Below are 25,630 nucleotides of genomic sequence, written 5' to 3' on the forward strand. Positions count from 1 at the left end.
CAAGATTCCTACCTGATGCTCAGATACCCTATCATTCACTTGTAAATCCACCATTGCGCCCAAGGTGCCCAGAGTGGTGTTGGCTGAGAACTGACTTTTAACCCTCCCATTTTGATTCATGGTGTGAGAATTGACACACCCATGAGGGCACTCTTCACCTGGGCCTTTGTTAGGCTTTTGTACCTCCGTTCTCATCTGGATTTCCCTGCCCTGCATGGCCACACCTCAGGTGACCTCCTCCAGTTCATTTTCTTCCATTCCCCTGGTCAAAATGTATCACTTTCTACCCTCCTACTGCTTATCTAGGTGTTCCAGATGTTAGAATGTTGTGGCTTAGAGTGACTGTGGATGAGTTTGCCTTTGCTCTCAGGTGTAGATTCCAGAAGCCAAGGACTAGTGTTTTCTCTAGGACCTACAAGAGGGACTGGCATGTACTAGCTGCTCAATGAGTATTTGTTGAATAAATGAATAAACTTTTGGAGAATAGGAACTGTGACTTTTTTTCCTTCTTTTTTATTTTTATTTTTTTAAATGTATTGATTTTATTGGGGTGACAGTTAATAAAATGATATAGGTTTCAGGTGTACAGTGCTATGATACATCTTCTGTAAATTGTACTGTGTGTTCACCGCCCCAGGCCAAGTCTCCTTCCATCACCATTGTTGGGCAGATAAAATGTATTATGCTCACTTTGTTAAAAATGGCACTGCCCACGTGAGGCCGTCGCCCAGGTGATATTAATGTGTGTTGAGAATCCTTGTAGCCTGGGGCTTGGTTTTGGGATTAAGCCTTTCCCACCCTTTTTGATGTGGGGCGGTACAATCCAATCATGCCTCAGAGAAGTGACTTTGTATTAGAGACTTCCCTGTTTTGTATATTGGATTAGAGGTTGTGAAGCTACAATATAAAATGGGGGCAGAACGAGAGTTTGCGCTCTTGGTTCCAGAGAGCAGAGGGAGCAGAGCAGAAAGAGGCCATGTGGCCAGGAGAAGCAGCCAAGATGGCAGAGTGCTGAGTGAGATGCCAGTTTGTGCAGTTTAACGCTGGAGAAGGAAGGAGATGGGGAACTGAGGAGAATAAGGCTGGTGAGCTAGAAACCTTTGATTCTAGGAAACTCGGATAAGTCAGTGGCTTTGTGAGCACTGAATGTGAGTGGGTTTTGGAGCCCAGTGTGTGTTTTTTACTTGCCCGCCGGGTGCAAACTGGAATTAAAGATGACAGCCCACCAGTTTTTGGCTCTGTTGTTTCTTTACCAACTGTCCGAATCCAATGCGAACCTGCATAGGCCAGAAGGTGGCTGTGATAGCGGCCCTGGCCTTGGATACTGGCTTCACAACCATGTATCCCCTTTTACTGTCTTCTACCTCCCCCAGCCTCCTTTCCTGCTTGTACTCTCCATACTGTTGTCTGTGTCTATGAGGGATTCTTTTTTTTTTTTTTTTTTTTTACAGAGACACAGAGTCAGAGAGAGGGATAGACAGACAGGAACGGAGAGATGAGAAGCATCAATCATCAGTTTTTCGTTGCGACACCTTAGTTGTTCATTGATTGCTTTCTCATATGTGCTTTGACTGCGGGCCTCCAGCAGACCGAGTGACCCCTTGCTCAAGCCAGCGACCTTGGGTCCAAGCTGGTGAGCTTTGCTCAAACCAGATGAGCCCGCCCTCAAGCTGGCAACCTCGGGGTCTCAAACCTGGGTCCTCCGCATCCCAGTCTGACGCTCTATATGCTGTGCCACTGCCTGGTCAGGCTGTGAGAGTTCTTTTTGTAATCCCTTCAGGATTTTGTAATCTTTGACTTCTTATTTTTATTTTTTGCAAGAGAGAGACAGACAGACAGAAAATGAGAGAGATGAGAAGCATCAACTTATAGTTACAGCAGTTTAGGTGCTCACTGATTGCTTCTCATACATGTCTTGATGGGGAAGGGTGCTCCAGCCAAGCCAGTGACCCCTTGTGCAAGCCAGTGACCTTGGGCTCAAACCAGTGACCTTTGGCATGAAGCCAGCGACCATGGGATCATGTCAATGCTTCCACACTCAAGCAGGTGACCCCACGCTCAAGCTGGTGAGCCTGTGCTCAGGCCAGTGAGCCCATGCTCAAGCCAGCGACCTCAAGGTTTCAAACCTGGGTCCTCAGCATTCTAGTTCGGCGTTCTATCCACTGTGCTACTGCCTGGTCAGGCTAATCTTTGACTTTTTCATCTATGGACCCACCATACTATCTTTACTGTAGATTAACAAATTTTTTTAGATTGTTCATTAAAATAGAGTCTTTGTCCTAAAACCTTTGCAAGAACATCCGTTAAAGGTCAAAGTCCAGATATGCCACACTACAGTGTAACTATAGTAGCTTAACATGTTCATTTCCAAACTTTCAAATCATACCACATATTTTCTCTGATTTGTGAAAAATGATGTAATAGAGCCTTATAGAAGCCTGAGTGCACACACACATTTAAAAATATATATATCGAGTCATTATTATGGGGGGGGGAAATATTTAAAATCAATCCTAGCTTGGAAAGCTGGAATGCACACATAATTTTTCCTACAGGTCTGGAATTCTTTACTTCTGTGGGATTGGGGCAATATTTTATATATGCACGTCTTGTCTCCATGGATGCCAGAGACCAGGTTTGAAACTTGGCTTATGTATAGTAGGTTTTTTATACTTGCTGGGCAGTGGAGTTGATATTCTCCAGGAAGATAAAGGAGCTGTTTCCATATGAGCTTTTTTCTTTGTCCTGTCGGGGTCATATATATTTTACAAATGAGCCCTTATCTCTCTCTGGGTTTGACCTCTTTTTCAGGGAAGTGCCCTTGAAAGATGCGAAGGAATATGCCGAATCCATAGGTGCCATCGTGGTTGAAACAAGTGCAAAAAATGCTATTAATATTGAAGAGCTCTTTCAAGGAATCAGTAAGTACCTGAAATTGTGTTTTCAGTTTAGCTTACGTTTTTTTAATGCCTCTGAGTGTCAAAGGATGAAATCCTTGAGCTCTAGCATAGAGCTTTTCCTCTGTGTGAATTTGTCTGATGATGTGGATATAAAACCTACAAGCATGCACTTGTCAATACTGACCTACATTGTGCTCCCAGTTCTAAGTTTCTATAATTTTTAAATTCTGTGTTTTATGAATCAAAATGAAGTAACTTTGTTGCAAAATGAAATTTATTTGAATTTAAAAATTATGTATTCTATATAGCACTTTCTGTGTGGGGATAGAAAAATAAATTTTCCTTCTGTCAAGCTAAATTCTTCTGGTTTGACTAATCAAGTTGAGACAGATTAACAAGATAAGATTACCACGTTTATTATGTATGTACATATGGGGGCTTCATAAGAATACAGGATCCAGGACAGAACTGGCAAATGAGGCTTTTTCGCCATCTTGACCTAAAAAGGGGGGTGGGGTTGTGCTTTGGGAATTCAAAGAGGAGGAAGGCAATCCACATGGAGATGGAAAAACAAGCGTTGGATGAATAAGTGTTTGCTGGGCCATCTTAACAATGGGACACAGAGAAGACTTTGACCTGAGGGACCTTGCTTGGTTCCTCCCTGTCTGTCACACCACTGCCTTCCTCAGCTAGAGTTCTCTGTTATGATAGCTCCTTTTCTGGAGCAGGTTCTCTATCTAAATTCTTTAAGCAATTAGGGGGAAGATCCAAGGTTTTTCCTCAGTCTTCCTTTTCTTAAAGATAACCAGCTTAAAATAAGCGATACTCAAAAAGCACGTTTTGGGGTGGCAAACTCTGCATTCCCTTCACTGAGGGGAGGACAGATAAGATAGCCAGTGGGAGGCATAGAAAACCGACATTATCCATAAATGGAATGACTCTAGGCCAGGGGTCCCCAAACTACAGCCCGCGGGCCGCACTTCCGGAAGGGGCACCTCTTTCATTGGTGGTCAGTGAGAGGAGCACATTGACCATCTCATTAGCCAAAAGCAGGCCCATAGTTCCCATTGAAATACTGGTCAGTTTGTTGATTTAAATTTACTTGTTCTTTATTTTAAATATTGTATTTGTTCCCATTTTGTTTTTTTGTTTTTTTACTTTAAAATAAGATATGTGCAGTGTGCATAGGGATTTGTTCATAGTTTTTTTTTATAGTCCGGCCCTTCAACAGTCTGAGGGACAGTGAACTGGCCCCCTCTGTAAAAAGTTTGGGGACCCCTGCTCTAGGCAAATGAGACAAGAGAACCTTTTAGTACTTTCTTTTGCTTGATGATCACCAACAATAATAGCGTCTCCATCCCGCATGACCTGAAATTGAGAATTGGTTGGAAAGCCGACTTGTAAACATTTGCCTCATTTCTCATCAGCTAATTAACAGGAAGCTATCCGCTCTCTTCATCTCTGCTTCTGGGTAATGTTATGCTTCCCTTTCTTTACTCTGGTTTCCCACGAGTAACTTTCACTTAAGAGCTGTTTTCCCAGCTGATGGGCCAGAGTCCACCTTCACAACTCCTCTGGTAATGCTGTTCTGTTCTGGGTCGCCTCAGAGACCTACCTGCTGGCAGCGAGCTTGGGCAAGCATGTCCTGAGATCCCTTTGGAGCATAATTGGGGACTTTGCAAGAGATGCAAATGTTTAATGAGGTGCTGGGACTCAAAGTCCCGGGTCACCTTAGGAAAAGTTGAATTCCTGAACAGTTGGCAGTTGTTCTCACGTATCTTGGGTTCGCACAGTTCCAGAAGGGGATTCCAGAAGGGAAACTGATAGTTTGATCTCTCTGAGGTCATTGTTGGCGATGCTCTCAAAGTCAGAGGGGCCGTCACTTCCCAGAACAGATTTGATTTCCTTTTAACTGGCTTTGGTTTATTACTTCAGATTGTGAGATCCCACAGCAGGGAATATTTTGTTTGTTTCTTTTGGCTTGATGGAGAATTCACTGGCGATGAGGAACCCCTAATGCAGCGCCTGCTCCTCTTGTCCACTGGGTCTGCATCACCTTCCCTTCCCGCCTCCTCTGGAAGGATTCATTCTCTTGCTGTTGTTTCACTCTCAGCAGAATCATGTCCTCCAAGATGATGGACCTGGGCAGTGGAGCATTTTATGTTGGAAGCCCCATTTTGCCAGACTTCTGCTCCTTCCCAGAAATGGGCTGTGGGTGCAGTGCTCTGCAGTGAAGAAACTGCTCAGCTGTCCTTCGTAGTTGTGAGACTCTGGGTGACATCTGAGAGGGTCTGGTTTGATCTCATTCCATTAGCCTCGCATTTCCTGGGGTCAAACTCATTCTCTCTTGGTGGCATTTGGCTTTTCTGGTAGCTCAGGCGAACTGTGCAGCTATTAAATATTTTGTTTTTATTAATGCTTTTAATTAAGCTAGATCAGGGGTCCCCAAACTTTTTACACAGGGGGCCAGTTCACTGTCCCTCAGACCGTTGGAGGGCCGGACTATAAAAAAAACTATGAACAAATCCCTATGCACACTGCACATATCTTATTTTAAAGTAAAAAAAAAAAAAAACAGGAACAAATACAATATTTAAAATAAAAAACAAGTAAATTTAAATCAACAAACTGTTCAGTATTTCAATGGGAACTATGCTCCTCTCACTGACCACCAATGAAAGAGGTGCCCCTTCCGGAAGTGCGGCGGGGGCCAGATAAATGGCCTCAGGGGGCCGCATGCGGCCCGCGGGGCCGTAGTTTGGGGACCCCTGAGCTAGATAGCTCCTGATGACCATGACATTCACACCTCTCCCTTGTGCAGCTCCTTGTATTTTCTAGAGCTTTCTCCTCACTTTAGTCTCCAGAATCTCCAGAAGGCAGACAGGGCAGACGGCGGTGCTCAGCGACGGAAGCGCAGCACTCTGTACACCTGAAATTCAATTTGAGATTTCTCCATGAGCTAGGAGACTTTTGAGGTCTGTGTAAGTCATTATAAAATACCAGATGGAATAAGGGTCTAAAGAAGAAAAGGAACCTAAGCAGAAAGAAGTGATATCTTAATTTGAAAGATGTTTCCTTTTATGGTTCGGCCAGTATAAATACGTTCATATCTATGAGATCTATGGCTCAGAGGGATGGGGACTTTGACCAAGGAATTCCTAAGAACCTACTGGTCCATTCACTTAAGAAAAAACAAGTGTTTTACTTAAAGCATTGGGGAATTATGAATAGTTAATTCCTATGAAAGCTGTAGGATACTGTATCACCTTGTCTTCCATGTTTCATTATACTTTGGTTGAAGTGCCTTTGCACAGACATCTGTAAACACACAGCCTGCGCAAGCCCTCTCTTCTCTTCGTATCCACAGTGCCAGTGCCTGCCAGCCTCTCTCTGCCTCAGGTGCATTTCTTCTCAATCAGGCGTTGCAGCCTAATTACAGGTTAATTTAAAACAGTACCAAGTACACCTAAATATATTGCAGCAGACGTTGCGTTTCTTTTCCTCTTCCCTGTTTCTACTTGTATTACATGTGATTCTCCCTGAGCTCAAAATAGAACGAGATGTTGCTGAAACCTACAGTCCCCAAAGCAATGTGCCAGAGACAGACGTACCTGGGACAGAAGACACAACAAAAAACCAAGAATGAGCAGTGAGAATAAAAGCCCTTTAAAAAAGCTTAATAATTCATATTTACTTGAGTAAAGAGACAAATGTTTCTCTTTTATATTCCTAAAGTGTTCATAAACCAGAAATGAATCAACTGTGCTTTCTGAACATGCGTTAGTATATTTTCTAATTGGAAATTGTTTACCAAAGTATATATTATCTATCTTCAAAGACTGACCTACCCCGGGAAGGATTTGGGTACTTCCCTTGTTTGGGTGCTCTGTGCACAGTCTTCCTATAACGTAGTGTCCAGGGATTGGCATTCCTCCAGGCACCCTTTTCTAAGTCACATTTTTGGACCTACTTTACCCCACCCACCCCCACCACCACCCCCACCGCCCGCCTGGAGCTAATTCTCTTCCATGCGTTTGCATTCAGCGCTGTTTATTGATTTTTTTTCCTTGGGTGTCTATACGTTTTAAGATTAAAGATTTTCTCTTTGAGTTAAAATATAAGAAGAATCCTTAACCTAGAAATTATTGTACATTCGTGTCTTTAAAGTGGTGTAGGAAAACACAAAGAATATTCTGCTGCTGTTTACTAATTACAAGTGTTAAAAATCAGAAGCAAAAATCCTGATGGTCTTCCTTATCCTGATGCTCTCTCTGCCTAACCCTGTAGTCATCACTTGAAAGGCAGGGTACAGAATGCTGACACCAGCCTGTGCTTCTTGGCAGACTCTGCCTTTATTCCCTTTTTCCTACGTTTGCTCTCTTGGCTTGGGCTAGGTGATGCTCCGCCCCCCTCTCAACACCCCCCCCCCCCCGCCCCCACCCCCGCCTTGCCTGTAAACCTTAACTCCTTCACGGTCCATTTCATGTCTTTTCCCTTCATGAGCTCTTCATTAAAGTTCCTGCCTTTAATTTTAGGGTACTTTTGGTCAGCTGAATCATTTTGACATTGGAAAATGTTCTCTCTTTAAATTATTTTCTAAGTATTTCAGGTATACATCTATTTTTTTCTGGTGAAACTGTAAGTTCTCTGGGAGTACATCTTATTCCGTCATAGTCCTTATAAAGCTGAGACTAGTAAATAGGATAGTGCCAAATTTGGACCTTCAGTTTCACCTGATGATGTTCCAGGGATATTCTTTTAGTGGGTTCACTAGATTAAGTGAAATGTAGTCACAGGCCTTAGTATCTCTTCATTCATTGTTCAACAAATATATCCTGTGTTTTGGGGGTCAGGTTCCATTGCTAGACACTGGGGACATCATGGCAAACAAAACAAACTAGCAGATGGGTGGGGAGACAGGCTGTGGGCACGGGGTCAAACAGGTGTATAATTACACATTGTAATAAATGCTGTGAAGCAAAGAACAGGGGCTGTGGGGACAGTGACAGCTGTGGACTTCAGATGGAATGGGGAAATGATTTTTCAGCTGGACCTGAAAACCGAGAAGAGGACAGTAGGCAGGGAGCTCCGAAGGGCTGGCAGGCTGAGTGTGTACCGTGAGCTGGGTCCCTGAGGCAGGAAGTGGTGCAGTGCACTGAAGGACGGACAAGAAGGAAGCTGGCAGGCTGCAGGGTGGAGGCTCCAGCACCATGTTGGGCGAAGAGCTTAGGGACTGAGCAGGTCCTCTCACAGCCTTGAAATGAGAAGGGGGGGGGGGTGTTATTCTGAGTGCTACTGGAAGCCCTCCTCAAATGTTGTGGGTTTGTTTTTTTTTTTCTGTATTTTTCTGAAGCCGGAAACGGGGAGAGACAGTCAGACAGACTCCCGCATGCGCCCGACCGGGATCCACCCGGCACGTCCACCAGGGGGCGATGCTCTGCCCCTCCGGGGCGGTCGCTCTGTTGCGACCAGAGCTACTCCAGCGCCTGAGGCAGAGGCCAAGGAGCCATCCCCAGCGCCCTGGCCATCTTTGCTCCAATGGAGCTTCAGCTGCGGGAGGGGAAGAGAGAGACAGAGAGGAAGGAGAGGGGGAGGGGTGGAGAAGCAGATGGGCGCCTCTCCTGTGCGCCCTGGCCGGGAATCGAACCTGGGACTTCTGCACGCCAGGCCGACGCTCTACCACTGAGCCAACCGGCCAGGGCCCTCCTCAAGTGTTTTAAGCATGAATAATACCCAGTTTATACTGACAGAAAGTTCCCCTTGGAGAGTGTATCGGGAGGAGGAAAGCTTGGAAAAGGCTCACCCTGCTGTTAGGGTCTGTTGTAGTCATTTGAGCAAAGGGGTGGCCGGGAGAAGAGTAGAAAGAAGTGGACACAAATTTCAGAGCGTTTGGAAATAGAATAAGTAACGCTGGGTATGGGGTTGGAAGTTGGGAGCGAGGAAGGGAGTGATAGTGAGGTGCACTCCCAGGGTTCACTTTCTCGGAATGGGGATGATGGCGCAGGAAAAACAGGTTCTCTTGGGGCTGGACTGGTCGGGAGGCTGGCAGACTGAATTCTGCAGTTCTTCACACACAAGTTTTGGTTTTCGGATTTTAATTATTCAACTCAAGTACCTTTCAAAAAACTTTCCCTGGGGGGCTCAGTAGAAAAATATCTGGTGGAGGTGGGACCTCGGCCAGACAGCTGTGCCTCGCTCTGGGAATTTAATGCTGGCTGTAGAGAAGAGAGTGCCAGACTTTCTCCTAAAAATCACACCTGGAGACACTGTAGATATTAAACGAGGTTTGTTGTTTCTCATTGTGAGTTTGAGAACAAGGTGATAAATACTTGTTTATTAAAATGAGTATAATGAAAGGTATCAGCATATGGATTTGGAAAAATTAGACTAGGATGTTAATATGAAGGAGGGGAGTGCAGACTTTTGGGCAGTAATCATGTCTCATTTTATAATCACTTATTGCACAGCGTATTAGCTATTTTAAGTCCACCGGATTTTTGAAATTCCCTGAATAGTTACCTCTGTTCTGCAGCAGATTAAAGAAATTTTAAAACAAAACAAACATTTGTTCATTTTATAATAATACAGCAAACTGTCAAGTGAAGGTAAGTTTAACCATTATGATGTAAGGAAATGACAAAGCCTGTTCACTTCCTTACCACCAAAAATGTTAATTTAGCAAATGAATAATAGGAGATGTCTGGGAAATACGTCATTTCAGAATATAGGCAAATTGGATATCAAAAGCCCTAAACAAGCACATCTTTTATCCCACTGACTTTAAAGAAGAAATTGATCAGGTGTGCCAAATGTAGTAATAACAATTGTTAACATACAGTAAAGTCTTATTCTGGGCTGTTGTTGATTTAAAATATATATCAACTCATTATTGTACCATTTATCCTATGAAATAGGCACTGCCATCATCCCTAGTTTACACATAAGGAAACGGGGTGGGTGGGGGCCCGGGGAGGTTTGTAACTGGCTCTAGGTGGCACAAGCTAGTAGGTGAGAGAGCCGCATTGGACGCTGGCCAGTCGGGCCCAGGAGCCCACGCTCTCAGCTTCTCGTCCGTCCGTATCACTTCTCACTGCAGACGGTGGTTTAAACGGTGACATTATTCATCATGGTGAAAAGCAGGAAATGACTTCATTGTCTAAAAATTGGGAAATAGTTTTTTAAAAATCCTGGTACACTAATATAATCTAGTGATTAAAATGGTGAAGTAAATCTGTTTTTACTGACATAAAAAGATAAATTGCTGAATGTAAAACAAAAGTTACAGAGAGGTTTGTATTATATCCTGATTTTATAAAGTGTGAACCGTATCATATGTAAAATAAATGATATATTCTTCTGGGTATAGATTGGAAAGATAGATGCACGTTAAAATGTTAACAATGGTTGTTTCATGGTGATGAGATCATAGGAAACTATTAAAAAAGACTCTGTTTTGGAAAATTTTAAACACATACACCAGTAAACTGAGTAATATAGTGAACCATTATATATTTATAACTAAGCTGGTTCCACCTCACAGCCCCCCCCATGTCCCGCCTGAATTATTTTCAAGGGAATCTCAGACGTTTCATCTGTAAATATTTTCAGTATGTAACCTTTTGTGCATAAGAATTACATCTATTAAATTATATATCACATTAATAATCATTTATGCTATTATCATATTAATATCAAATGATGTGTTCAGATTTTAATGATCTCATAATTGTCATAAGTGGCTTCTTTGTTTGAATTTTACATTGAAATCCACTTGTTTGAATCAGGATGCAAATAAGTTCCACACACAGTGATTAGTTGATATGTCTTTTAAGACTCTATTAAGTAATAGGTTCCTTCTCCACCTTTCTCTCTTTATTTCCTTTATACAATTTATTTATTTATTTATTTATTTTGTATTTTTCTGAAGCTAGAAACAGGGAGAGACAGTCTGACAGACTCCCGCATGTGCCCGACCGGGATCCACCCGGCACGCCCACCAAGGGGCGATACTCTGCCCACCAGGGGGCGATGCTCTGCCCCTCTGGGGCATCGCTCTGTTGCGACCAGAGCCACTCTAGCGCCTGGGGCAGAGGCCAAGGAGCCATCCCCAGCGCCCGGGCCATCTTTGCTCCAATGGAGCCTCGGCTGCGGGAGGGGAAGAGAGAGACAGAGAGGAAGGAGAGGGGGAGGGGTGGAGAAGCAAATGGGCACCTCTCCTGTGTGCCCTGGCTGGGAATCGAACCCGGGACTTCTGCACGCCAGGCCGATGCTCTACCACTGAGCTAACCGGCCAGGGCCTTTTATACAATTTCTTTATGCAAGAAATGAGATCGCCGACTGATGGTGGTGCAGTGGAGAGAGTGTCAACCTGGGACACTGAGGTCCCTGGTTCGAGACCACGATGTCACCAGCTTGAGCGTGAGCTCCTCCGGCTTGAGTGCAGGCTTACCATCTTAAGCACGGGATCATCAACATGACCCCAAGGTTGCTGGCCTGAGCCCAAGGTCACTGGCTTGAGCAAGAGGTCATTGACTCGGCTTGAGCTCTCCCATCAAGGCAGCATGAGAAACAATCAATGAGTAACTAAAGTGCCACAACTATATGAGTTGATGCTTCTCATCTCTCCCTTCCTGTCTCTGTCAAAAAAAGAAAAAGAAAAGAAAAAGAAAAAAGTTAGATCAATTCTCCTACAGCATTTAACGTACGGATGTTGCTGAGTTCCTTTTTATTGCTGAATGGTATTCCATTACATGTGCAAACCACAATTTGTTAATCCATTCACTATGTCTTTGAGTTGTTTTTTAATTTTTGGCAAGTATAAGTAAGACTGCTGTGAGCCCTCATGCACAAGTCTAGTGTGGGTAAATACTTATGAATGGAATGGCATGCTTATCTGATAGGTAATGTTTAACTTTTTAAGAGACTGCCAAACTGTTTTCCAAAGTGGTTTTAGCATTTTACATTCCCACCCCTAATGTCCGAGAGCTCCAGTTGTTCCACATCCTTGACAACACTTGGTATGGCTAGTTGATAAAGTTGTAATCATTCTTTTTTTTCTTTCTTCCTTGTATTTTTCTGAAGCTGGAAACGGGAAAGCAGTCAGACAGACTCCCGCATGCGCCCAACCGGGATCCACCCGGCACGCCCACCAGGGGCGATGCTCTGCCCATCTGGGGCGTCGCTCTGCCACAATCAGAGCCACTCTAGCGCCTGAGGCAGAGGCCATAGAGCCATCCCCAGCGCCTGGGCTAACTTTGCTCCAGTGGAGCCTCGGCTGTGGGAGGCGAAGAGAGAGACAGAGAGGAAGGAGAGGGGGAGGGGTGATAGTAATATAGTATTATTTGCTTGTGGTTTTAATGTATATCTTCCTAATGACTAGTAATCTTCAGTGTCTTTTTATTTGCTTATTTGCAATCTTGTGTCTTCTTTGGCCAGGTGTCTTGTTCAAATTTAGACTGCTTTGTTTGTATTGAGTTGTTTTCTTATTGTTCAGTTCTAAAATTATTTGTGTGTTTTGGATACATGTTCTTTATTAGGTATTTTATTTCAAATGTTTGTTTCCAGGCTGTGGCTTATATTTTCATTTTCTTCAAAATGTCTTTGGAGGAGCAGAAGTTTTTAATTTTGATGAAGTCTAGTTTGTTAGATTTTCCCTTTGTGGCTTGTGTTTTTTGTGTCTTAAAATTTTTAAATATTAAATTTAAAAATGAAAGGATTATAGCCTGGCCTGTGGTGACACAGTGGGTGAAGACTTGGAGCTCTGAGGTCGCTGGTTTGAAACTCTAGGCTTGCCTGGTCAAGGCACATGTGACAAGTAATCAATGAACAACTAAAGTGAAGCAACTATGAGTTGAAACTTTTCATTTCCATCCCCCCTTCTATAAAATCACTAAATAAAATCTTTTTAAAAATATGAAAGGGATATAGCCATAAGATGGACTATTATTTGGTGATAAAAATAAAAAATGAGATCTCAGGGCACAGAAAGACATGGAAGAACTTTAAATGTATATTACTAAGTGAAAAAAGACATCCAAAAATCAGACATGCTGTATGATTCCTTCTATGTGACATTCTGGGACAGGCAGAACTATGTAGACAGTAGATCAGTGGCTTGGAGGGAGGAAAGGATGAACAGGTGGAGCACAGAGGGTTCTCAGGGCAGTGACACCATTCTGTGTGATATTGCCACAGTGGACACATGTCATATACATTTATTACAATCCATAGAATGTACAACACTAAGAGTGAACCCTAAAAGTAAACTATGGGCTTTTATTCATAATAATGATCAATAATGAGCCATCAATTCTAATAAATCTTTATTATATGCGGCTTAAGTGTCTGTTTGTCGCCGATAGCTTATTGGTTGCTTGCGTAACTGTACTAGCCAATGAGGTGAAGTTGCCATGGCTGAACGCAAATTGAGCGGGTCAGGGGGAAGGTGAACATTTGTTTGCATTGGCAATCATCTGTTTTACATAAAAATTACGTCTTAACGTAATTTCTTTTAAGAATGCCTCCTAAAAAATACAGCACTGAAGAGGAGAGAAAAGGAGCTAAAGCTGCACAAAAACGGCTTTCTCGACAAAAAGAAACCACTGAGCAGAGAAAGACAAGGCTTGCTTCAGTCGCAGAGCAAATGCGTCTTTCCTGCAGCCTGGAAACATCAGTGAAATTAGTGAAAGGGCAATATTGTGTCCTAAAAATTCTGATGTAGACAAACTAAATGATGATGTCTTAAATATCATAGAAGGGAACGACACGACATATTTAAGTGTTGATTCCGTTGTAGCTGATAATAAAGTGAGTGCCAACAACTTTCCAACGGAATTTTAAAATAGTCTGTTGCCTTCTGGCATGCCACCTCACAAATTGAAGTTAAAGATTGGAGCAATTATTATGCTGTTAAGAAATCTTAACACCAGAAGGGGTCTTTGCAATGGTACAAGACTAGAGGTTCTCCAATTGAAAAATAATGTCATAATAGCTAAGTCTTTGACTGGCTCCTCTAAAGGTGAAATACATGTCATTCCAAGAATTGATATGGCTCCATCTCAAACAGGGTTGCCGTTTCAACTGAGACGTAGACAATTTCCTGTAAAACTTGCCTTTGCTATGACCATCAATAAGTCTCAGGGCCAAACGCTTAAGCGTGTTGGCATTTTTTTACCTGAGCCTGCATTTGGACACGGTCAACTTTATGTTGCCCGTTCAAGAGATCGTGAAAGAACGGACGTAAAATTAAAAATAATTGATGGTCCTCTGCAAGGCGAGCTTAAAAATGATGGAAAGATCTACACAAGAAATGTTGTGTACAAAGAGATCTTTGACATGTGAATTAACATTTTATTCTTTAAATCACCTTTATTTATTGAGCTAGCGATGTGGTTTCCTTCATTGCACTCTAAGCAATTAAGCAAGTAGAAGGGGGAAACCCCATGGGGCACTAAGCAAAGGGGCGTCCTCGCCGCCTGCCCTGGGTAATTCAGTTTGAATTAGCAGACACCTTTGCACAAATCATTTTAATTTCAATTTATAATATCTAGAACAGCGGTCATTTCGTATGACCGCTGGGCTTTCTAGTATATCATACTGATGCAGGATGTTAAAATAGGGAAATTGGGATGATGATGAGGAGTATGTAGGAACTCTGTACTTTATGTGCAACTTTTTGTCTGTAACTAAAACTGCTTCCCCTTAAATAGGCTATTTATTTGAGGGGGAAAAAAACAGTAGGGAGAAGATGTCTTTGAAGGGTAAAGAAATCTAATGATTTTAGACTAGCAGCCTATGGCATCCTTCCCCTTATTTCCCTCTCTGTCGGTACAGCACCTTCCTTCAGCTTCTGAGACTTTTAGCTTTGTTTTTTCTGTTTAATGCCTATCTTTCTCTTCCCACATCCAATCAGTTGTCACATCTGCCAGGTGTATTGCTGCAGTTCTCTTTCCATCTTTGTTTTCTACTCTCCTCAGCTGCACCCAAATAAGAACTCTCATTGTCCCTGAACTGGACCTTTCGCAAGCCTTCTGACCAAATTCCCTTCCTGTCTCCTAAGCCATTCTTGTTCTGTACAGAATGTTAGATCCTGTCTTCTGCTATCCAAGGTCATCTAGTCATTCCAATACTGTCCTCTTTCCTGCAGCAAGAGGACAGTTACAGAGAGTGACCTCGAGTGTCATGCATGTCTCCCCCACCCCCATGCTGTACTCTTAGGGCAGGTGAGCCCTGCCTTGTTCTGGGGAGACCCCGCTCTCTAAATGGAGAAGCTTGAGGATCGCTGTACAGAGTCAACTCTGCCAAGTCCTAATAAACCTGGTCAGTTTACTGATCTGAATAATTCAGAAAATCAGGATCAAGAAATGGAAGTTGCACAGCAGCTACCAGCACCTCTAAAACGCAACAGAAGATAGTTAAGCCAGGTAAATAGGGGATGTGGGAGGAAAGGAGAGAAGAAACGGGCAGGAAGGACGTTCAGCTGGTGCAGGAAATGGCTGGTCCGCCACGCGGGGAGAGAGGACAGCTGCAGCTAAGCACGCTGTTTGACTTTCATCGTGCATGAAGCATTACAGCCTGGAGTCCAGAGTCCATGATAAAATTTATAGGCTTGCACTTTGTTTTTTTACATACCGTGTTCCTGAGCAATCATTTATAAAACCTGCTTTTTCTCTAGGCTGTCAACTTTTAGGAAAACTGAACTTCAAAAAAGAGCCTTTTAACTTTTTCCCAAACAGAATCTTACACAATCCAAACCTTATTAAAATAAACACCCTAGCTGAGGATTTATAGTCAAGGATGACTTGTTATGGAGATTGTGTACTCAGGGAACATTGTGTAAGAGTAGAAAAATGCAGACGAAGCCCTCACCCTTTTCAGATGTTTGTATATATAATTTGTATATATCTTTTTGTCCTTTTCTATGCCCTGTGTAATTAATACTAATTCAACAGGGTTTCCAAGGTGATCACCTTGGTACAAAATGCTACGGCCATTTTCTAGAATTATTCTTTTGTCTAAATACATTTAAGCCTTTCAGTAAGTTCCAAATAACTCAGACCACAAGATCCTGAACTCCTGTATTTTCATGGTGCTGTTTGCTTCCTTTTCTTTTCAAGGTACTTGCCTCATTGTTACGACATTGCTTTCCTCTCTCTGCCTTAAAGTGCAAGCACTTTCTTTCTTGTCGCTGTTTGAAGTTGGAAAGTATGGGAAGCCTTCCAGGTTGAATGTTCTGTAGAAGAGCAGGTGGGCCCCAATCCTAGTTACTGAACCCCGAGTGTCAACCATGGTGAGCCACTAGGCAGGGGTTTCTCACCATACAGACCGTACTTGAGCTGTGCCCAGAGCCACGACTCTGTTCATGGTCATCAGTTCTTTCCATATTAGTAATAGCCATGTATCTGTATTGAGTAGTAGTTGTCAAGTTACTTTCTCATATTCCTTCCATGTGAGGAAAGAAAGTCTTGGAGATACTAAATAACATGACTGCGTTCACTTAAGTGGAACACTGACTCAGATTTCAAAACTCTTTCTACCAGATGAGCAAAATGAAGTCTGAGATAACGGTAGTAATTCTTGTTTTTTTTTCCTTTTTGTATTTTTCTGAAGCTGGAAACGGGGAGAGACAGTCAGACAGACTCCCGCATGCGCCCAACCGGGATCCACCCGGCATGCCCACCAGGGGCGATGCTCTGCCCACCAGGGGGTGATGCTCTGCCCCTCCGGGGGTCGCTCTGCCACAACCAGAGCCACTCTAGCGCCTGGGGCAGAGGCCAAGGAGCCATCCCCAGCGCCCGGGGCCATCTTTGCTCCAATGGAGCCCTGAGCAAATGGGCGCTTCTCCTATGTGCCCTGCCCGGGAATCGAACCCGGGTCCCCTGCACGCCAGGCCGACACTTTACCACTGAGCCAACTGGCCAGGGCCAGTAATTCTATTTTTGAGAACTATTTTGTTCTAAAAAGTGCGAGTTTGAATATTCTGAAGATAAACAGAACCGCAGCCTCTGAGAAGTTAGGTTCAAGAGGCTGATTCAAAACAATGCTAAACATTTTAAATGGATAAGAGGGAAGTCTCCATGAGGTGTAACTTAATCTTGCATCCCAAACATTGTCTACTGAGGAGAGGGGTAAGAGGCAGAAAAGAGGGAGGAAGGAGGGGAGAGCAAGGGAGTGTACTGATCTACAGGCTTCCCTAACATACCCATTTATTTTGTATGCTCCTTGTTTTCAGACTTTTATTCCACTTTTGTGACTTTATTGAATATTTTATATATAAACTTTTTCTCTATTTGGTGTATTCTTCATAGGACAAAACACACATGAGACATAAAGAATAAGCCGTGTATAGTAGGACTAAAAGCTTCGTGCTGTTTTATTTTTTATTTTTTTATTTTTTATTTTTCTGAAGTTGGAAACAGGAGGCAGTCAGACAGACTCCCGCATGCGCCCGACCAGGATCCACCTGGCATTCCCACCAGGGGGCGATGCTCTGCCCATCTGGGGCGTTGCTCTGTTGCAACCAGAGCCATTCTAGCGCCCGAGGCAGAGGCCATGGAGCCATCCTCAGCGCCCGGGCCAACTTTGCTCCAATGGAGCCTCGGCTGCGGGAGGGGAAGAGAGAGACAGAGAGGAAGGAGAGGGGGAGGGGTGGAGAAGCAGATGGGCGCTTCTCCTGTGTGCCCTGGCTGGGAATCGAACTGGGGACTCTTGCACGCCAGGCCAACGCTCTACCACTGAGCCAACTGGCCAGGGCTGTTTTCTTAACTTTAGAGTTAACAGCATTAAGACTAGCATAAGGTTGATGCTAGTATAGATACTGATTTTGATTTGCCAAAAATAGTGATCAGTAAACAATACTTTTCTTAGTTAACTAGGGCAGTAGCTTACACCAGTCAGAATTCTAATGTCCCAAAATATTTCAGATGCAAAGAGTAAAAGTCCTTATTGCAGAACCTAACACACTCAGGAGGCTCCTGAAGTGTTATTGATTTAAATAACTTAAATAATACTATATCTTGAGACAATCATCCCTCCAAAACACTTCTTTTTCAAGGACTAAGTAACACTTGACTGGCAAGATTGGACCTAATAAATCAGAGTTTTGGCAGTCATTGAGTACCTTCTCCTCTATTTATCACTTAGGATTGACAAAGTAGAAGAAGCATTTTTCTTTTACTTCCTTTGAATTATGACTAATAAAAGAACACAACGGGCCCTGGCCGGTTGGCTCAGCGGTAGAGCGTCGGCCTAGCGTGCGGAGGACCCGGGTTCAATTCCCGGCCAGGGCACATAGGAGAAGCGCCCGTTTGCTTCTCCACCCCTCCGCCGCGCTTTCCTCTCTGTCTCTCTCTTCCCCTCCCGCAGCCAAGGCTCCATTGGAGCAAAGATGGCCCGGGCGCTGGGCATGGCTCTGTGGCCTCTGCCTCAGGCGCTATAGTGGCTCTGGTTGCAATATGGCGACGCCCAGGATGGGCAGAGCATCGCCCCCTGGGGGGCAGAGCACCGCCCTTGGTGGGCGTGCTGGGTGGATCCCGGTCGGGCGCATGCGGGAGTCTGTCTGACTGTCTCTCCCTGTTTCCAGCTTCAGAAAAATGAAAAAAAAAAAAAAAAAAAAAAAAGAACACAACGTTTCCAGAAGAGGGAAACACATACCTAGCATTCTCATTTGCTTCTGGATTAAGAGGGAACTATTTTGAGAATGGCCTGCACAAGCTTTATATAGCTTTGTTGGCAACACAAAGTGGCAGGTGTGGTGGCTGCAGAAATTATTACAACCCTGCCATCTGCTCCATAACCAGGTAAAGAACCATTCATTTTGAATTTTGGATAATTGCCAATGAGCTTAATTTTTATATTTGAGCTTTGGTGATTGACCATATCACACAATCTATACAACACATTAATACCTTTGCCATGAACGATTTCTGCCTCTTGTGGAAATGTGCCTATACCATGGTGTTTTCTACTCTCTTCATGGTTTTTAGGTAACATCCAGATGCATTAAAAGACTTTGTCTTTAGAACTAATTCCCCTTCTGTTTCTTTCTTTCTTTCTCTCTTTCTTTTTTATTAAGTGAGAGGCGGGGAGGCAGACAGTCTCCCGCATGCACCACGACTGGGATTCACCCGGCAAGCCCACTAGGGGGCGATGCTCCATTACTCAGCAACCAAGCTCTTCTTAGTGCTTGAGGCAGAAGCCATGAAGCCATCCTCAGTGCCCTAGGCCAACTTTGCTTGAACCATTTGAGTCATGGCTGTAGGATGGGGAGAGAGAAAAGAGGAAGGAGGGAGCAGGGTGGGAGAAGCAGATAGTTGCTTCTCTTCTGTGCCCTGACTGGGAATAGAACCCAGGACTTCCACATGCTAGACTGACACTCTACCACTGAGCCAATTGGCCAAGGCCTTCCCTTTCATATCTAATTTCTGGTTACTTAGTACTAATATGTTAATTAGCTGATAGAAAAATCTTTATTATAGAGCTAGCTTTCATGCCTTTTTCATGGGAGAGAGAAAAGTAGAATAGAGAGCTAATGCGGTAGAACAAGAAAAGCACGAGCTTGGGAGTTCGTCAGAAAAATCAAGATGTAGGTTACAAAGAACCACGGATGGCACTAATTATTGATGTGACCTTCACCACATAGTCTGAGTTTTCTGAGGCATAGTCAGTGGTGATGATAATAGACATTCCACCAACTTCACAGGGCTAAGCGAGGATGGTGCCTCTGAAAATCATTGAAAACTTTTCTTAACAAATATTTGTGATTACCAGATTCTGTTGCCTTTTTTAAAGACAGCTTTTTTGAGGTAAAACTCACATATCTGATTGTAGTTAACAATCCTGTATAATAAATTTCAGAGTTGCTAACAAACTAGATCTTAATTATTCCCACAACAGAAAAAAAAATAAAAATCATGCGATAGCATAAGGGCATTAGCTAATGCTATGGTGATAATCACATTGCGATATTTAAATGATCAAATCGACACCTTAAAGTTATACAATGTTATATGTCAATTATATCTCAATCACAATACATTTTTTAAAAACTCCCATACCATACATTTCACCCATTTAAAGTGTACAATGGTTTTCAGTATAGTCACAGATATACAATCATCAGCAGTCAATTTTAGAATATCTTTATTATCTAAAAACAAAACCTCCACATCCTTTAATTACCAGCTCCCTATCACCCTCCCTTAATTTAAAATTTTTTACTTTGTGTTTATTTACACAGACTGTAGGATAATTTTAAAAATTAAATTAAGTAAAAGTAAGATTACTTGTGGCTGACATTAAAATACTGTTTCCTAAGAGTGTCTCTTAGGGCTTTTTAGTTAATGTTCTAAGTGCATTGGCAGGAGGAAGGGATAGCTAGCTGAGTGTTAATAAATGACATTATGAGGAGATTACAATTCCCACCCAGTCCAGCTCTATTTTAAGAAGCAGAAAAGACAAGTGCTCATTGTTTTATTGACGTCCTGGTGCCCGTGGGGCGGCTTATTCCATTGGGACAGGTCTTGGGAAGGCTGGGAGGAACCGGGGGCTGATGTTTGTGCCAAGAAGATGGACGGGAACTGTCCCCTGTACCCAGAAGCAAGGCATTCCAAATCCAAAGAAATCCATAATTATCAGGAAGCTGGTTTTCCTTTTCCTGAACTTTCTAAACATGAGTTTGACTTCATTCAGCAGACAACGGAGTAAGACAGAGGAAGGGGACAGACTTACACCTGAGTCCCCAGTTTTTTTCATACGACACAAACGTCAAGCAGAGCTGTTGAGGCACGGTCACAATCTTTCTGTGGTGTCAGCTGGGAAAAAGGAACTCACCCTTGGCCTCCTTTTTCTTCCAGGTCGCCAGATCCCTCCCTTGGACCCCCATGAATATGGAAACAATGGAGCAATCAAACTTGGGACACAGAGCGCGGCAGCCAGCCGGAGGTGCTGCTAACCGGGGCTCTTGGCCCACTGCACTTGAAGAAGCCAGAGCCACCTTCCCGTTACAGCCGAAGGACCCCCGTTATTGGTGCCCTTGTACCTCACTTAGAGAGAAGTGAGCATGCTGGCTTGGCCTCCGGGAAGATCTGCAGGGAATAGGGTGGGAAATGTTCCTGGAAAAGGATCTGAGAAAACTCTGGAACAATCCACCCCCTAGCCTTTCGTGCATGATATGCACATGGGAGAGAATGGATGTTAGATAATAAGTATTGCTATGTTTTTGTGAAAACCTTAAGATATTCTTAATTTGTACAAAAATCAAAGTGGCTTATTATGTGTGTGAGATTCTGAAAGTGGTTATTTCACTCTAATTCCCTGTGTTCTCTAGCCAAATTCCAATAACTTCTTCAGTGCCATTGCTTTTGTTACCTAAGCAGCCTTCACTGAAAGGTTAACCTAGTTTTATTTAATTCAACTTTCAGTGAAGTCTAATTGGATCATCGCTCACATTGTAGACTTGAGCTGTTATAAAAGTGGAGAAAGATGTATTAGAAACTGTTGTCTGCATCTCTTTTACTTGAACATTTTTATTATATGGTGTTGGTCATGTATAAACAAACAAATCAAATCTGACTAAAATATTGAATGTGATTTGGGGATTGGGAGACTGGTTTGAGAGAGTCTTTACAGTACTTACTGTATAAGCAGTGACAGAGGTGACAGGTGAAGGTTACTTCAGAGACCATGAGCATGTATCACTTCCAGGCAATAAACACCCACTCTCTTAGAGAGTTTTAACACATGAGTATTATTTTACTAACAGAATATGGCATAGTGTCATATCTGGGAGGGGTATGGGGGGGTAACTGGAAGATGTTTGATTCTATAGCGTAGGGCAAACGTCTAATAACAGCGGTTAATAACAGGTTACAGGAAAGCCAGCCACGGGTAGTGCCAGCACCTTAAGATTCTAGACCCCAGTTACAAAATTGGAGAAAGCATTTTAGAAGATGCCAAGCTTGGGGAGGTAGGTATTAGGGCTTAAGATGGATCCAATTCTGGAATGCCAATGAACTGAGAATAAGCTTTGATAAAAAGCCTCCTCTTCAGGTTCCCTGTGTGCTCAATTAGTTAAAGATGTCTGAGTCCAAAGGCAGTGAAGGGAGAAAAGGCATGAATAAGAAGAAAAGTTATTTCCATTCTAAATTCAAATTCTATTATCATTCTAACTTTTATTAAAACCTGGGATCAAAAAGCAGTTGGTTTCCTATTAGGGCTTATACTGGGGAGGTGATTATTAAAGGTTATTCAGATCAGGGTCTTTTGTGGGAGCTAAGAAACTGGGAAGCAATGGCTCCAGAAATAGCTAGTCATGCAGCATAGTCTAGCCTGTATACCTTCTTTGCCATGAACATCCGAGCACCAGCAAACATTTATTGAAAACTATAATGTAAAAGCCAGAAGAGAGGTAGGTCATGAGCTGATTAAAGACTTTGGACTTTGAGTAACTCAGTGTGAGCTGCTGCTTCAGTCCTGTCACATCTGTGTCCTCTGTGCTCTGATGCATAGAGACACCAAGTACTGTCATCAACAAAAAGGAAGAGTCTATGAGAGATCTTGGCCACGTTGATGCTTCTTTATGTGGATGGTAATCAAGAAAACTAGTGGAAATCACAGATTAAGGTTTTTTGTTTTACTTTTTTAACTCAAGAATATGCTGCCAATTTGATGTGCTTCACCCAGCTTGCCAGAGTAGTTTGTCAGTCTTAGAATGTGAAGGCTGGAAACACTTATTTTTGGTTTAAAAGTGCCTCTTAGCTCCCCAGGACAGGAACCTCAAAGAAAGTTAGCAAGATGACTCGGCCGGGCCTCCACAGGGGTTTTAGGGTTTTCTCTACATTGTCAGCATTACTGATTACCATGATTCGGCTCGCAGGCCAGGCGATCATCCTGCCTTTTCCAAAGTTAAAAAATTTGAAATGACCTATTTCCTGGTTACACACAGGCTTATTGTGGAACCTTCCCTCATTCAGCTGTCCCTGACAACCTGGGTTTATCTTTGGATAGCCTGTCAGACTGCCTTGCTAAGGTGGTTCCATCCCAGTGGAGTTAAGCAGCTTCGGTCTTCACTTAAAGGAACGCTATTGTGGTTGCATTTTGCGTGAAATGGCCCTTCTTACCCTCCTGTAGCAAGTTGGTTACCCAAGAATGAGGCCGTATTTTATTTCAGAAGCACATGAGTATATGAAACCACTCTTTTACCTTTCTGTACTGCCTTAACTATTCAAGCCAGTCAGATGACAATATATATAATCACTACTTAGAGCAATCGGTGAAGAAAGTAGTGCCACTTGAGCACAGAGCCTTTGCATAAACGTGGAGTCCTCTATGAAGGTAGACACTCGAGCCTTGTCTTGGCTTTCTTATCTCTTTTTATTTTGCCTTGATATTACTTTCTGGCTGTTATAATAATGGAACTATAGCTAATACTATGTAAAGGCCTGGAAATTCCTATTGCTCCAAAATGACAAGTAGCTTCATGTGATGTAACATCCTTCACATCATTTTCCAGAATTTGCTCCTTTTCCTGTTTTTTTTTTCCCCTTCATGTGTGGTACAATGTGTGTATGTGTAAATATGATTTCATATTTGTTACGCCAACATATAATCCATTTCATTGGCTCATGGCTGTGTGTTATATAATGTAGGAGTGGGTTCTCATTGGGATTATTTTCCAATGGAAAGCCCTAAGATGATAGCAGAGTTATGCAAACATTTTATGTAGGTTCATAAATGACTTGCCATTTCATGGTTGAAAATGGTACACTAGGGTGCTGAATATGACGTTACCTTGTAGATTATAGAAGGTTGAAGACTTAAAACTAACCTTTAGCCAACCAAAGGGCTGTGCCCCAGTGAGAACTGAATTCATTTTCTGAGGGAGGTTTGGATGAATGAAATACTTCCTCTGTGATTAAGAATATGGCATGTGATAGCTGCACAGAGCTCCTTTTAGGGGACTCCATGTTTCATTGCTCTGCAATGTCCGTAGGGAGTTGAATAATGAGCTAGCTTATAAATGAAAGGGCGCTGAGCTATATTCAAGCCTGTTAGATGTCTAGTTTATTCTTTTAACCATCATTGTTGAAATCAGACCCAGTGATCTAATGTTAGTGCTCTGTTGTGTAAACTGCTCCTTTTTTTCTCATGTTTTTATAAAAGGCTTCTGTCTGGGCTGGACCCAGTTCTCACATAGAGAAGATGCCACTGTAGACTGTTAAGACCTTTCCACCTTGTATTCATTCTATAGTAAAGCATTGCTCTCAGCATCGCCCAATTATTTCTGTTATTTTTGGTTTAACAACACTGATTTATACTAATAAATATTTTAAGTTTTAATAAGTTTGCTTTTTTTTATTAAAATGTTTAATAGAATAATTTTTTAAAAATTAGAGCCACTTCAGAATAAAGAATGGTGATTTCCCAGAGGAACTGTGTATCTGTATACATGAAGACGATGTTCACTGGCACTGTGCAATAGCAAATGTCTACCCCTAAAGAAGTAAAAAAATAGGCCCTGGCCGGTTGGCTCAGTGGTAGAGCATCGGCCTGGCGTGTAGAAGTCCCAGGTTTGATTCCCGGCCAGGGCACATAGGAGAAGCGCCCATTTGCTTCTCCACCCCTCCCCTCCTTCCTCTCTGTCTCTCTCTTCCCCTCTCGCAGCCAAGGCTCCATTGGAGCAAAGATGGCCCGGGCGCTGGGGATGGCTCCTTGGCCTCTGCCCCAGGTGCTAGAGTGGCTCTGGTCGTGGCAGAGCAACGCCCTGGAGGGGAAGAGCATCGCCCCCTCGTGGGCAGAGCTTCGCCCCTGGTGGGTGTGCCGGGTGGATCCCGGTCGGGTGCATGCGGGAGTCTGTCTGACTGTCTCTCCCCGTTTCCAGCTTCAGAAAAATACAAAAAAAAAAAAAAAAGAAGTAAAAAAATAAAATGTGGCACAGCTACATGATAAAAATGATAAGGTAATTAAAACTAATGCAAGATTTATCATGCATCAACATGTATGCAAGGCTACCACTGCCACTCATAGTGGTGTGTGTGAATGGAGCCCTCAGGAGCTGTGCCATATACCTGCTGAGAAAAAGAGCTATGGCTGATTGAATAAAGGAAGTTGAAGCACACAATTGAACTTCTGGTCAAGATGGCGATGTGGGTAAATATGATACTCACATCCTCTTACAATCACATCAGAATTAGAAATAAACTGCAGAACAACCATCATTAAGAATAGTCTGAAATCTAGTAAAACAGAAGTCCTATAACTAAGGAGTTAAAAAAGAGGCCGTATAAAGATGGTAAGAGGGGCAGAGATACAAACGGGCTGGTCCCACATCCATGTGTGGTGGATAAAAATTGGGAAGAATATCTCAGCTGCAGAGGTCTCTCCTGAGCAGTAAAGGGTCCCCCAACCCAAGGCTCCAGTACCAGGAAGAGAAGCCTCTGTAACTCTCAGCTGTAAAAACCAGCAGGAATTGAGGCTGAGGGACACACAGGCCTGTTTGAGTCCCAGGAAGTTCCTCTTAAAGGGCCCATGAATGGACTTACTCAGATTCACTCCCTCTGAGCTCCAGCACTGAGAGAAGCAGCTTTAAAGGAACCAGAATATATGAGGAGGAACTGAATTGTCCAGCATTAGAATAAGAGCTGAGGGGGTGGATACAGCTTTCTCCTAGACAGAGATCATTGTTTCTTTGATGAGCCTTTCCCCTACAGAGCCAGCAGGTGGGCACTATACCT

General features: G+C 43.1%; 1 protein-coding gene across 1 annotated transcript in view; it reads left to right on the forward strand.

Annotated features, from left to right (window-relative positions):
• RAB31 (RAB31, member RAS oncogene family) overlaps positions 1–24,325 on the forward strand; it is a 165,193-nt gene extending 140,868 nt beyond the window's left edge. The window contains exons 6-7 of the mRNA XM_066246627.1: positions 2,812–2,921; positions 20,753–24,325. Coding sequence (XP_066102724.1) covers positions 2,812–2,921; positions 20,753–20,850 — 208 coding nt within the window. The 3' untranslated portion in view covers positions 20,851–24,325. The remainder of the gene's footprint in view (positions 1–2,811; positions 2,922–20,752) is intronic.
• Positions 24,326–25,630: the final 1,305 nt, after the last annotated feature.

This window comes from Saccopteryx bilineata, chromosome 11 (assembly GCF_036850765.1).
Source record: "Saccopteryx bilineata isolate mSacBil1 chromosome 11, mSacBil1_pri_phased_curated, whole genome shotgun sequence".
Taxonomy (NCBI): domain Eukaryota; kingdom Metazoa; phylum Chordata; class Mammalia; order Chiroptera; family Emballonuridae; genus Saccopteryx; species Saccopteryx bilineata.